The sequence below is a fragment of the Rhinopithecus bieti genome, unplaced genomic scaffold, assembly GCF_001698545.2.
Source record: "Rhinopithecus bieti isolate Rb0 unplaced genomic scaffold, ASM169854v2 scaffold_1853, whole genome shotgun sequence".
Taxonomy (NCBI): domain Eukaryota; kingdom Metazoa; phylum Chordata; class Mammalia; order Primates; family Cercopithecidae; genus Rhinopithecus; species Rhinopithecus bieti.
The window spans coordinates 5983783-5997781 of record NW_016804151.1 but is presented as its reverse complement, the minus strand read 5'-3'; the positions used below and the strand labels follow the sequence as shown (position 1 = coordinate 5997781).

General features: G+C 46.4%; 1 protein-coding gene across 8 annotated transcripts in view; it reads left to right on the top strand.

Annotated features, from left to right (window-relative positions):
* ACSBG2 (acyl-CoA synthetase bubblegum family member 2) overlaps nucleotides 1-13999 on the top strand; it is a 57834-nt gene that overhangs the window by 19729 nt on the left and 24106 nt on the right. For 4 of the 8 annotated variants that reach the window (XM_017867011.1, XM_017867017.1, XM_017867012.1 and 1 more), the window contains 3 exons: nucleotides 2021-2101; nucleotides 9070-9219; nucleotides 11195-11278. In XM_017867011.1, the coding sequence (XP_017722500.1) occupies nucleotides 2021-2101; nucleotides 9070-9219; nucleotides 11195-11278 (315 nt within the window). The remainder of the gene's footprint in view (nucleotides 1-2020; nucleotides 2102-9069; nucleotides 9220-11194; nucleotides 11279-13999) is intronic. The other 4 variants (XM_017867018.1, XM_017867015.1, XM_017867016.1 and 1 more) reach the window with 1 other exon arrangement.

The following is a 13999-nucleotide window of genomic DNA, read 5'->3' as shown; positions in this document are numbered from 1 at the left end:
CTTCCTCCTCCTCCTCCTCCTCCTGCTTCTCCTTCTTCTTCTTTCTTCTTCTTCTTCTTTCTTTTTCTTCTCCTTCTCCTCCTTCTCCTTCTCCTTCTTCTTCTTCTTTTTTGAGACAGTCTCACTATGTTGTCCAGGCTGGAGAACAGTGGTGTCATCTTAGCTTGGCTCACTGCAACCTCCACCTCCCAGGTTGAAGCGACTCTCCCAAGTAGCTGGGCCTCCCAAGTAGCTGGGACTACAGGTGCACACCACCACACCTGGCTAATTTTTGCATTTGTTTGTAGAGACGGGATTTTGCCATGTTAGCCAGGCTGCTCTTGAACTCCTGGCCTCAAGTGATCCAATGGCCTTGGCCTCCCAAAGTGCTGGGATTACAGGCATGAACCACTGCTCATAAAATTACTTTCTTAAGTGATGCATCTGTGGTTCCCAAAACTCATGTCATACCTGTTTGTCCTCTTCTTAGCAGAACACACTATGGGGTAGGTGCTGGTGGGTGGGTGGGATCCTTCTTCCATCTGGGAATGCTGGCTTAATTTGAGTTTTCCATAACTGGAAAATGCCACATACACAACCTTCCCCTCTACACCCACCTGGCTGCTGTGGATTTCTGTCCTGATTCTAGGAGGTCCAGCCTTAAGTGAATAAAGAAATATCTGAATTATTTCTGACTCCTAGTTTCATTGAAAATGAAGTCTGTGGAGGATTTATTGTTCCAGTTGCTATGTCTAGAAGATTCAAAACCAGGTTCCTGACGTGCTCCTTTCAAATTGGATGCCCAGCTCCACTTGGAGATCTTTGATCTGGGGAAGTAATCACAGATCCTCCTCTGCTTAAACCCTCCAATTCTCTTGCGGTTTTCTGTTGATGTTAAATAAACTCCAAACTCCTCATCTTTGCCTCCAAGGCTCCGCTGATCTGGGCCTCACCATTCTTTCATGCCCCCTCCCCTATCATACTGTCTTGGGTCCCCACTCTGGCCATCCTGGACTTTTTATATCCCTCAGACATCCCAAGCTGTTGCCTGCCCCAGGCTCCTTGAATGTCTGTTTCTTCTTCTCTCTGGAAAACTTGTCCAGCTGCTACACGGGCTTCTGCCATCTCTTCTCTCCAATGCCTGCCAGACGCATGGCTATAATTAGCAAAATGGATGTTGCAAGGAACTTTTTCACTGGATTGGCTAGAAGTATCATAGAGAGGCCCCTCCCCCTTTCTTTGGCATGAACAGAGTATAGGAATCTTGCAGGTTGCCTGATCCTTACCGTGCTAGGTATGGATAGAGGGCTCTGCACTTGTCCAGGTTCCAGCCAACTTCATGGAGGATTTTTGTTGCCTGACTCCAACTAAAAGGTTAGCTAAATCTGGGCTGCAAGGTGCAAAGTCCTGGAAAAGGGAGAGTGGGAGGGACTTCCTTTAGCTCATCAACCAAGATCCACGTTTCTGTGTAGCATAATTCGGTCAGAGATGTGTTGTCTCAGGTAGATTGCTGTCATCCTCTACCTACACTGTTGGAAGCTAGTGATATGGACTACAAAGAATCCAGGAGTCCTGAAACCAGGTCATTTGGGGTCAGTCAAGACCAATAGCAGCATTTTATAGTGTGGGCAGGGGAAGAAAAGAGGCCGGGCACAGTGACTCACACCTGCAATCCGAGCCCTTTGGGAGGCTGAGGCAGGTGGATCACCTGAGGTCAGGTGTTCGAGACCAGCCTGGCCAAAATGGTGAAACCCCGACTATACTAAAAATACAAAAATTAGCTGGGTATGACGGTGCATGCCTGTAATCCCAGCTACTCGGGATGCTGAGATGAGAGAATGGCTTGAATCCGGGAGGCGGAGGTTGCAGTAAGCCGCGATTGCGCCAATGCACTCCAGCCTGGGTGACAGAGCAAGACTGTGTCTCAAAAAAAAAAAAAAAAAAAGGCTGGAGTTGCTGGAGAGAGCTTAGGACATCTAACCCAGCTTTAGTCTTTCCCAGGGCTGGGTTGCCATGAAGCCCACAGAGAACTTTCTTTCAGATTCCACAGAGCAGCCTGGAGCCCCTAAAAGCCATCATCCAGTACAGACTGCCAATGAAGGAGAACAACAACTTGTACTCCGTAAGTGTGGGAGGTGGGCACTGGGGAAAGGGGAGGGCGGGGCCTTGCAAGAAAAGTGGGCGTGGCCTAAGGAAGTGGAAGGTGAGCAGAGGGAGGAGGTGGGACCCGGCAAGGGTGGGAACTCTCAAAGGAAGTAGGTGGGGACTCTCAAAGGAAGTGAATGGTGAGGAAAGGAAGTGGGTGGGGCCTTGTGAAGAAAGTGGGTGTGACCTTTCAAAGGACGTGAAAGGTGAGCAGAGGGAGGGGGTGTGACCTTACAAGGGAAGTGGGTGTGGCCTTTCAAAGAAAGTGGGAGGTAAGCAGAGATGCAATGGGGCCTCACAAATGTGGTAGGTGGGGCTTTGCAAAGGGCTGTTGGTGGGGCTTCGTAAATGTAGTGGGTGGGGCTTTGCAAAGGGAAGTGGGTGGGGCTTCCCAAATGTAGTAAGTGGGGCTTTGCAAAGGGAAGTGGGTGTGGCCTTTGCAAAGGGAAATGGGAGGTGAGCAATGCGTGGGGGCCTCGTAAAAGGAAGTAGGCGGGACCTTTGGGACACATTTTTCCCTTCTGGCATGAAGAGACTGATTAATGAACAGTATCTGTTCCAACTAATTACTGCTGGGCTGAACAAATCACCGCCAAAACTGGTGGCTAAAAAAAAAATCAGTCATTTTGTTATTTTTTTCCCAAGAACATTAAGATAAACAATATACTAAAAAGTTGAAAATTATGTGTTAAAACTAACATTAAGTTTAAATATTTTATTTATACCCAAGCCAAAATTTATTATAACTATTTTCCTGGCTTTAACAGATACAAAATCATTGATAATATTTTTACTAAAACCATCGACCATTTAAAAATATGCATATAGGGATTTAAATTTTTCCTTTTGCTGCAAGCTCCAGTATGGCTAGGACCCAACAGCTCTGTCGCAGCCTGTCTTTACGTAAAATTTTGATATGTATTCATCACGGATGTTTTTTGCTTTAATAGTTACTTTTAAAATACTGTTCATTAAAATATTATTTATCTTAAGCTGGGCATGATGGCACATGCCTGTAATCCCAGCTACTCAGGAGGCTGAGGTGGGAGGATTACTTGAGCCCAGGAGTTCGAGATCAGTCTGGGCAACACAGCAAGACCTCATCTCAAAAAATAATAAACAAATAAGCAAATTTGCTAAACTAAAATATCATTGATCCTGATTACCAAGGTTTTTTTTTGCGTCCCCTTGGGTATTGTGCTGTAAGCAAGGACTCTGGTTTTCATCTTAGTCCCAGACCTGTAGCTGGGGTGCAGCCAGCATCTTTCTCCATCTCTTTATGGTTTTTCCATATGGCCTCTCTAGCATGGTCACTTCAAGATTGCTGGGGCTGGGCATGGTGGCTCATGTCTGTAATCCGAGCATTTTGGGAGGCCGAGGCCGGTTGATCACGAGGTCAGGAGTTTGAGACCAGCCTGGCCAACATGGTGAAACTCTGACTTGACTAAAAATACAAAAATTGCCAGGCGTGTTGGCGCACACCTGTAATCCCAGCTACTCAGGAGGCCGAGGCAGGAGAATCGCTTGAACCCAGGAGGCAGAGGTTGCAGTGAGCCGAGATCACGCCACTGCACTCCAGCATGGGCGACAGAGTGAAACTCCATCTAAACAACAACAGAAAGATTGCTGGACTTACTTGGTGGCTGAGATCTTTATAGAGAATATCTTGAGAGAGAGCATGTCTGCCAGGTGGAAGCTGTCTCACTTTTATGACTTAGTCTCGGAAGTCACATAACATTGCTCCTGTCATCATTTGCCCATCAAGGCCAAGCCAAAGATCTGCCAGGGATCAAGGGATGGGGACATAGACATCACGGCTTACTAAGGGAGAGGCAAAGTGCCTAAAGAATGTGTGACATTATACATATTGTCACAATCATGTTTGGAAAATATATTCTGCTGCAGCATCTTTTGGATCCAGAAAATGTTTGCTTGCAAGCAACAGAGATCCACTTAAGCCAAAGAAGACTTTTATTATTGTTTTTAGTTTGCTTTTTTTTTTTTGAGACAGAGTCTCACTCTGTCACCCAGGCTGGAGTGCCGTGGTGCAATCTCAGCTCATGGCAACCTCCACCTTCTGGGTTCAAGTGATTCTCCTGCCTCAGCCTCCCGAGTAGCTGGGACTACAGGCGCCCACCACCACGCCTGGTTAATTTTTTGTATTTTTAGTAGAGACGGGGTTTCACCGTGTTAGCCAGGATGGTCTCGATCTCCTGACCTTGTGATCTGCCCGCCTCGGCCTCCCAAAGTGCTGGAATTACAGGCGTGAGCCACTGCTCCCGGCCTGCTTTTTTTTTTTGAGACAGAGTCTCACTCTGTCACCCAGGCTGGAGTGCAGTGGTGCAATCTTGGCTCACGGCAACCTCCACCTCCTGGGTTCAAGTGATTCTCCTGCCTCAGCCTCCCGAGTAGCTGGGATTACGGGCACCCACCACCATGCCTGGCTAATTTTTTGTATTTTTTTTTAGTAGAGACGTGGTTTCTCCATGTTGGCCAGGCTGGTCTTGAACTCCTGACCTCAAGTGATCCACCTTCCAAAGTGCTGGGATTACAGGTGTGAGCCACTGCTGTTGTTTTATTTTAAAGGATATATTGAGTTATCTTACAGAAACCAGGGCAAGAGGCTTGTGAGAGACCATGAAAAATTCCTTCTAATTTCCATGAGATTAGGCTCTCAAACCCATTGCTCCAATCAGAAGGAACTGGAAGTCATGGAGTTTATTTTGATTTTCCCTCCATGCAAGTGGGAGAAATGAACCTTTCTGGCCAGCCAAAACTCATCAGCTTTCATGCTTTTCAGAAAACATAAATGTCCACATTAACACCAGAACAATGACTAAGACAACCAATTAGAATTACAGACTTTTCAGGAGATCAAGACCATCCTGGTTAACATGGTGAAACCCTGTCTCTACGAAAAATACAAAAATTACCTGGGCGTGGTAGCACACGCCTGTAGTCCCAGCTACTCAGGACCTTGAGGCAGGAGAATCGCTTGAACCCAGGAGGCGGAGGTTGCAGTGAGCGGAGATTGCGCCACTGTACTCCAGTCTGGCGAGAGGAAGACTCTGTCTCAAAAAAAAAAAAAAAAAAATTACAAACTTTTTAGAGGTTCAAATTGACCAGTACAGCAACAGCCTTAAGTCTTGGATAACTTAAAAGACTCCTTTGTTAGCAATAACACTTATAGCAGGGTTTCTCAACCTCCTTGCTGTTGACATTTGGGGCAGGTAATTCTGTGTTGTAAGGAGCTGTCCTATGCCCTGTAGGATGCTGAGCTGCATCGCTGGCCTCCACTCACTGGATGCCAGGAATATATCCCCTACCTCCCACTGGAAACAACCAAAAGTGTCTCCAGACACTGCCTAATAGTCCCTGGTGGTGGGTGGGTGGGCGGTGGTGGAGGACTATCACCCCTGGTTGAAGCTGCCAATTTATAGGGGATAGCGACATAGAAAGGCATCTACTTCTCTGCAAGGGAGAGTAGAACCTACCATTTTAAGATTCTGTTTAGACTGGGCACAGTAGCTCATGCCTGTAATTGGGAGGCTGAGGTGGACAAATAACCTGAGGTCAAGAGTTCGAGACCAGCCTGGCCAACATGGAGAAACCCTGTCTCTACTAAAAATACAAATACTACTAATAATGGCCCAAGCACAGTGGCTCACACCTGTAATCCCAGCACTTTGGGAGAATGAGACGGGCAGATCCCGAGGTCAGGAGATCGAGACCATCCTGGCCAACATGGTGAAACCCCATCTCTAATAAAGATACAAAAATTAGCCAGCCATAGTGGTGCATGCCTGTAGTCCCAGCTGCTCAGGAAGCTGAGACAGGGGAATCGCTTGAAGCTGAGAGGCGGAGGTTGCAGTGAGCCAAGATCGTGCCACTGCATTCCAAACTGGCAACAGAATGAGACTCCATCTCAAAAAAAAAAAAAAAAAAAAAAAAAAGGGGCCAATGCCTAAAAACCTTTAATCTCCACCCTTTGGGGGGCCAAGGGGGGGGGAAAACCTGAGGTCAAGAGTTCGAGACCAGCCTGGCCAACATGGAGAAACCCTGTCTCTACTAAAAATACAAATACTACTAATAATGGCCCAAGCACAGTGGCTCACACCTGTAATCCCAGCACTTTGGGAGGCCAAGGCGGGTGGATAACCTGAGGTCAGGAGTTTGAGATCATCCTGACCACTATGGTGAAACCCAACCTCTACTAAAAATACAAAAAGTAGCTGGGTGTGATGGCACGCACCTGTAGTCTCAGCTACTCAGGAGGCTGAGAGAGGAGAATCACTGGATCCCAAGAGGCAGAGGTTGCAGTGAGTTGAGACCATGCCATTGCACTCCAGCCTGGGCAACAGAGCAAGACTCTGTCTAAAAACAAACAAATAAATAAAATAAAATAAAACACACACACACACACAAAAGTCAGGCATGGTGGTGCATGCCTGTCCAAGCTGCTTGGGAGGCTGAGGCAAGAGGATCACTTGAACCTGGAAGGTGGAGGTTGCATTGAGCTGAGATCATGCNAAAAAAAAAAAAAAAAAAAAAAAAAAAGTGGCTCATGCCTATAATCCTGTAATCTCAGCACTTTGGGAGGCCAAGGCGGGTGGATAACCTGAGGTCAGGAGTTTGAGATCATCCTGACCACTATGGTGAAACCCAACCTCTACTAAAATACAAAAGTAGCTGGGTGTGATGGCACGCACCTGTAGTCTCAGCTACTCAGGAGGCTGAGAGAGGAGAATCACTGGATCCCAAGAGGCAGAGGTTGCAGTGAGTTGAGACCATGCCATTGCACTCCAGCCTGGGCAACAGAGCAAGACTCTGTCTAAAACAAACAAATAAATAAAATAAAATAAAACACACACACACACACAAAAGTCAGGCATGGTGGTGCATGCCTGTCCAAGCTGCTTGGGAGGCTGAGGCAAGAGGATCACTTGAACCTGGAAGGTGGAGGTTGCATTGAGCTGAGATCATGCCATTGCACTCCAGCCTGGGTGACAGAGCAAGACTCTGTCTCAAAAGGAAAAAAAAAAAAAAAAAAAAAAAAAAAAAAGATTCAGTTTAGGACCCAGAAATGACCAAAAAAGAATGAGACTGAGAAAGTCAACTGTGACATTTGGGAAGAAAAATGGCAGAGTAAGACAATGAACTGTGCCAGTTGTGATGCTTGGCATCTGTGTGCCCAATAGACTGAGGACCCACCCAGATCTCCAAGAGAGGGGATTGGATTGGACCAGCATAGGTCTGGTGCCCATCCCAATCCAGTCATCTGTGGCTGTTGAAGGGGGGGTCTTCTATCAGCCTTTGAGGGAACACCCTTTGTAGGGAGACCTAGGGGCATCTCTGAGAAAGGACCGGTTCCCCCAGAGGGCTTGGGTGTGCTCTTCCTCTCACCCTCACCCTACCCTGTTAGAGATTATCTGGGCAAAAGGCCTCAGACGAAGCCAGCATCACCCTGGGCAGGTTTCAGGCAACACTGGCCATTTGTGGAGGACTTGGAGGAGCCTCTATTTTTTTTTTTTTTTTTTTTGAGATGGAGTCTCACTCTGTTGCCCAGGCTGGAGTGCAGTGGCGTGATCTCGGCTCACTGCAACCTCCACCTCCCCAGTTCAAGCAATTCTCCTACCTCAGCAACCCAAGGAGCTGGGATTACAGGCACCTGCCACCATGCCCAGCTAATTTTTTTATTTTTAGTACAGACGGGGTTTCACCATGCTGGCCAGGTTGTTCTCGAACTCCTGAACTTGTGATCCTCCCAAAGTGCGGGATTATAGGTGTGAGCCACCGTGCCCGGCCGAGGGGCCTCCATCTTTAAGTCAGCGCATCGTCCTCATCCAGAGCCTTGTTGGGGGTTCAGTGGTAGAATTCCTGCAGATCCCATGTGATGCTCAGTCTATACAACCCAAGAGTTCACTTTGAGGCACCGAATTCTGTCATAGTTAAGAGCACAGGCTCTGGAGTCAGACCTTGGGTTTGAATGCTAACTCCTCTCTTCACTTGCCTTAAGTAATCTGACATGGGTAAGTAATCTACCACCCCTGAGCGTCAGCTTCTTCATCTGCCAGAATGAGGCAATGTATCAATTATCAATAAGGATGCCTTTGGTCTTAAGTGACAAAAGTCTGACCCCAAATGGCTTAAGCCAAAAAAAAAAAAAAAAAAGATAATTTGTTGGCCCACACAACTATAGTTCAGGGTGTGGATTTCAGGCATGGCTGGAACCAGGGGCTCAAAGAATGTGCCCAGGCTCTATTTTCCTTTTTCTATTTCTTAGCTCCACTCCAGCCTTGCTTTCTCACATAGTCCTGAGAGGGTTCAGCAGCTCCTAGAGCTACATTTTGAGTCATTCACATCCACAGCCTGTGTCTGAGAATTCCCAGGTCAAGTCTTCGTCTTCACTGTGATTGGACCACTTGAGGTCACATGTCCAGACTTGACCCAATCACCATAACCCAGGCTGATAGAATAGTTTGAACCAATTAGGGTTGACTTCTGGATCTGTGGGTGAAGTCAGCCCCATCCAATTGGTGACTAAGAAGTTGGGGTGGGTAGCGGAATTTGGGAAGGCAGCGAACAAATAATACCTAACTCCATAGAGCACTTACCACCTGCCAACTACTGTTCTGAGCACTTTGCATATATTAACTCTCTTACTGCTTAGAACAGCCCAAGGAGTTGCGTCCTGACATCATTTCCATTTTACAAATGAGGAAACTGAAGCACAGGGAGCTTAAGTGGCTTGGTGACACTGCGAGGAAGTGGCAGAACTGGAAGCAAATATCTTGGGACTTTCGTAAGAGGTGTCAGGACTGGCACATCCTAAGCCCTTCCACTGCTGAGGATCATTCTTTAGGAAAAGCTGATAGGACGAGATCTGGCTGGGGAAGAGGACTCCTGACTGCCTTCTCATCCTCCGTTTGTCTTTTCTGTCCACAGTGGGATGATTTCATGGAACTTGGCGGAAGCATTGCTGACACCCAACTGGAGCAGGTCATCAAGAGCCAGAAGGCGAATCAATGCGCAGTGCTCATCTACACTTCCGGGACCACAGGCATGCCCAAGGGAGTGATGCTCAGTCATGACAACGTACGCCAAAGTCCCTTTGCTCTGGAGTGGTGGCCTTTGGGCTGTTTCTCCTGTTGGCTTCCAGGGGCAGGGTGGCATTCCAGGGTCTAGCACGCAGTGGCTCCTTCTCCACTGGGGCTTAGAGAGTAGTGTAGTTGCTTCACTAGGGGGCAGCAGAGTGCAGGAATTCAGATCAAGGAATGCTGGCCATGTCAAAAGCAGAAAAATGTCTGGCAGGGTATGCACCCAACAGACAAGGATGATTCCTCTGTGTAAGTCAGGAAAGGTGTGTGTGTGTGTGTGTGTGTGTGTGTGTGTTTGAGATGGAGTCTTGCTCTGTCACCCAGGCTGCAGTGTAGTTGCGCAATCTCAGCTCACGGCAACCTCTGCCTGCATTCAAGTGATTTTCCTGCCTCAGCCTCCCAAGTAGCTGGGATTACAGGCACCCACCACCACGCCCAGCTAATTTTTGTATATTTAGTAGAGACAGAGTTTCACCAAGTTGGCCAGGCTGGTCTTGAACTCCTGACCTCAGGTGATCCACTGCCTCGGCCTCCCAAAGTGCTGGGATTACAGGCATGAGCCACCATGCCCAGCCTACTTTATTTTTCAGTTGTGTTTGTGTATGTGTGTGTGTGTTTGTTTTTATTTATTTATTTATTTTTGAGACTGAGTCTGGCTCTGTTCCCCAGGCTGGAGTGCAGTGGCACTCCACTCACTGCAACCCCTGTCTCCTGGGTTCAAGCAATTCTCACACCTCAGCCTCCTGAGTATCTGGGACTACAAGCCAGTGCCGCCACACCCAACTAATTTTTTGTATTTTGGGTAGAGATGGAGTTTCACCATGTTGATCAGGCTGGTCTCAAACTCCTGACCTGAAGTCATCTGCCTGCCTCGGCCTCCCAAAGTGTTGGGATTACAGGCATGAGCCACTGCACCTGGTCTATTTTTAAATTGTTTTTACAGATGGGATCTTGCCATGTTGCCCAGGCTGGAGTGCAGTGACTACTCAGAGGCACAATCATCGTGCACTTAAGCTTCAGACTCACAGGCTCAAGTGATCCTTCTGACTCAGCCTACCAAGTAGCTGGGTCTACAGGTGCATGCCACCATGCCTAGCCTGCTGGTTTTTAAATGAAACATTTCTACCTTATAAATGCTTCCCTGCCCCCCCTCAGCCTAGGGTAATTGTTGCCAGCACACACTGGTGTCTGACAACCTCAGTGTTGGAATCCTGGCTTTGCTACTTGTAAGTAACAGTATACGCTGGTGTGCCATTGGTCATATGACATCATCAAACTGTGTGTCAGTTTGCCCATCTGTAAAATGGGGAGAGTAGAGTGCCCAATTCTGGCAGAGGGCCTCGCCCATGGAAGGTCAGCAATGGAAGATTGCAAAGGTCAGCCTCCACTTCCTTAACACACTGTCTCAGCTAGTGCTGTATAGCAAGGTGTGGGGCTAGGATCATCCCCCTGGGTCTGGAGCTCCCAATCCTAGATCCACACCTTGGAAATCTTTTCTGAATTTCTCATTTTAACATGAATCCAAATCTTTTGCCAACACTGTCTCCTTCTTGCAGAACTCCTTTCCTCCTCCTGAATCTTAGCTCAAGGTCTCTCAGAAGTTTTCTGATTTTTCTACAACTATGGTTTTTAGCCTCCCATACTGTCTGTTTGAGCAACATCGTGGGCCCAGGATGAAGGTCTATATGTAAATTAAAACTTGGCTTCCTGTAAAATTTGATGCATAAATATATTTTGCTATAACGACAAGGAAAGCAGGCTTCAAGTTTGGCAATAAATCGTTGGAGTAAAAATTAAAAGTTCAGACATTACAGAAGCCCTTGGACTCAACCGTATGATGCATGATAGAGAAAAATTATTTTTGGTCCAGTCTCCATCATCGCTCCCCTGGATCTGTGTGGTTGCTTTCACCCTATCCTGTTACCCGCCTCCCACCCAACTCCCACCCTTACCCCCATCTATCCTCTCTACAGCCACCAGAGGACGCCTGTCAGCACCTGAGTCAGGTCCCATTCCTCCTCTGTCCGCAGCCCGCCATGGCTCCCATCTCCCTCCAGGTAAAAGCCCCAGTCCTCCTGAGGCCCACAAGGCCCTGCAAGCCTAGCCCCTTCCCCTTCCTCCTCTCTTCTCCACCCTCTCTCCCCCTTCCTCATTCTGTTCTAGCCACACCGTCCTCCTCACTGTTCCTCCAACTCGCCAGACAAGTCCTGCCTCGAGGTCTTTGCATGAGCTTGGTGGGAAGTTTTTCCAGATAGCCACACAGCTTGTTCCCTCCCCTCCTTCAGGTGGGTCTCTGCTCAGCGTAACTTCCTCAGTGAAGCCCTCCCTAACTGCCATGTTTGAAACAGCAAAGAATAAACCACCCCCTTACTCCCTAATTCCCGTTTGGCTACTTCTTTTCTTCCTTAGAATTTTTTAACACTGACATATTATATGCTCATTTGTTTATCAGGAACATCAGCTCCTTGAGGTCAGGGGTTGTCTGTCTTATTCACTACTGTAACTGCAGGGCCTGGTGGGCAGGAGGACTCAATCCACTTTTGGGAAATGAATGAATGAAAGAAATCTGATTAAACAGGATATTCTCCTCTATGCTGGCTAGTATTTATGCTCCTAGTAGCTGCATGTCTGCTAAGACATTCTCCTAGCACAGGGGTTATAAGCATAGATCCTGAAGCAAGACTGCCCACTTTTTAATGGGGCTGTTTTATTTTTTTCTTATTGATTTAAGTTCCTTACAGATTCTGGATATTAGTCCTTTTTTTAAAACAGAATCTTGCTCTGTCATCCAGGTTGGAGTGCAGTGAACACTATCTCGGCACACTACAATGTCCACCTTCCAGGTTTAAGCGAGTCTCCTGTCTCAGCCTCCCAAGCAGCTGGGATTACAGGCACCCACCACCACGCCTGGCTCATTTTTGTATTTTTAGTAGAGATGGGGCTTCACTATGTTGGGTAGGCTGGTCTCAAACTCCTGACTTCAAGTGATCCACCCGCCTCAGCCTCCCAAAGTGATTACAGGCGTGAGTCAAAGCACCTGGCCGATATTAGTCCTTTATTGGACGCATAGTTGCAAATATTTTCTCCTATTCTGTAGGTTGTCTTTACTCTGTTAATTGCTTCTTTTGCTATGCAGAAGCTCTTGAGTTTAAGTCCCAATTGTCCATGTCTGTTTTTCTTGCATTTGCTTTTGTGGTCTTAGTCATAAATTCTTTGCCTAGGCCCATGGTCAGAAGAATTTTTCCTAGGTTTTCTTTGAGTTTCTTCATTTTTCTGCACATGGCTAGCCAGTTTTCCCAGCACCATTTATTGAATGGGATGTCCTTCTCCGTTGTTTATTTTTATTTTTATTCATTTATTTATTTTTTTGAGATGGAGTCTCGCTGTGTTGCCCAGGCTAGAGTGCAGTGGCGCAATCTCGGCTCACTGCAAGCTCCACCTCCCGGATTCACGCCATTCTCCTGCCTCAGCCTCCAGAGTAGCTGGGACTACAGGTGCCCGCCACCACGCCCAGCTAACTTTTTTTTTTCTTTTTTTGTATTTTTAGTAGAGATGGGGTTTCACCATGTTAGGCAGGTTGGTCTCGATCTCTTGACCTTGTGATCCGCCCACCTCGGCCTCCCAAAGTGCTGGGATTACAGGCGTGAGCCACTGCGCCCGGCCTCGTACATCTTTTATTTCTCGTTTGTGCCTGATTGCTCTGGCTAGGACTTCTAGTACCATGTTGAATAGCAGTGGTGAAAGTGAATATCTTTGTCTTGTTTCAGTTCTTAGAGGGGGTGCTTCCAACTTTTGCCCATTCAGTATGATGTTTGCTGCAGGTTTGTCATAGACAGCTCTTATTATTTTGGGGTATATTCCTTGATGCCTAGTTTGTTGAGGGTTTTTATCATAAAAAATGTTGGATTTTGTCAAATGCTTTTTCTGCAGCCATTGAGATGATCATATGGCTTTTGGTTTTAATTCTGTGTATGTGATGAATCACATTTATTGATTTGTATATGTTGAACCATCCTTGCATCCCAGGAATAAAGCCCACTTAAAAAGTATCTTTATTTTCATTTGTTTCAAAGATTTTTTTATTGCTTCCTTAATTTGTTTACCTAAAAGTCATTAAGGAGCAAGTTGCTTAGTTTTCACGTATTTGTGTGGTTTTGAGGGTTCCTGTTCGTATTGATTTCTAATTGCATTCCACTGTGGTCTGAGAAGATGCTTGATATGATTTTGATTTTTTTAATTTATTAAGACTTTCATTGTGGCAAAGCATGTTGTTAATCTTAGAGAATGTTCCATGTGCAGATGAGAAAAATGTATATTCAGTGGTCACTGGGTGGAGTATTCTGAAGATGTCTATCAGGTCCCTTTGGTCAACTGTCCAATTTAGTCTAGAATTTCTTTATTTTCTGGCTCAATGTTCTGTCTGTCAGTGGGGTGTTGAAGTCCCTCACAATTATTGTATGGCTATCTCTTTTCTTAAGTCTAGTAGTACTTGTCTTATAAATCTGGGTGCTCTGATGTTGGGAGGATGGTTAGATCTTCTGGTTGAATTTAACCCTTTATCATTATATAATGCCCTTTTTTTTTTTTTTAACTGTCATTAGGTTACAAACTGTTTTATCAGATAAAACAATAGCACCCTCTCATCTGGTTTTCTATTTGCATGATAGATCTTTCTTCATCCCTTTACTTTGAGCCTCTGAGTGTCATTACATGTGAGATGGGTCTCTTGAAGGCAGCAGCAGGTTGGGTCTTTTTTTTTTTTTTTTTTTTTTTTTTTT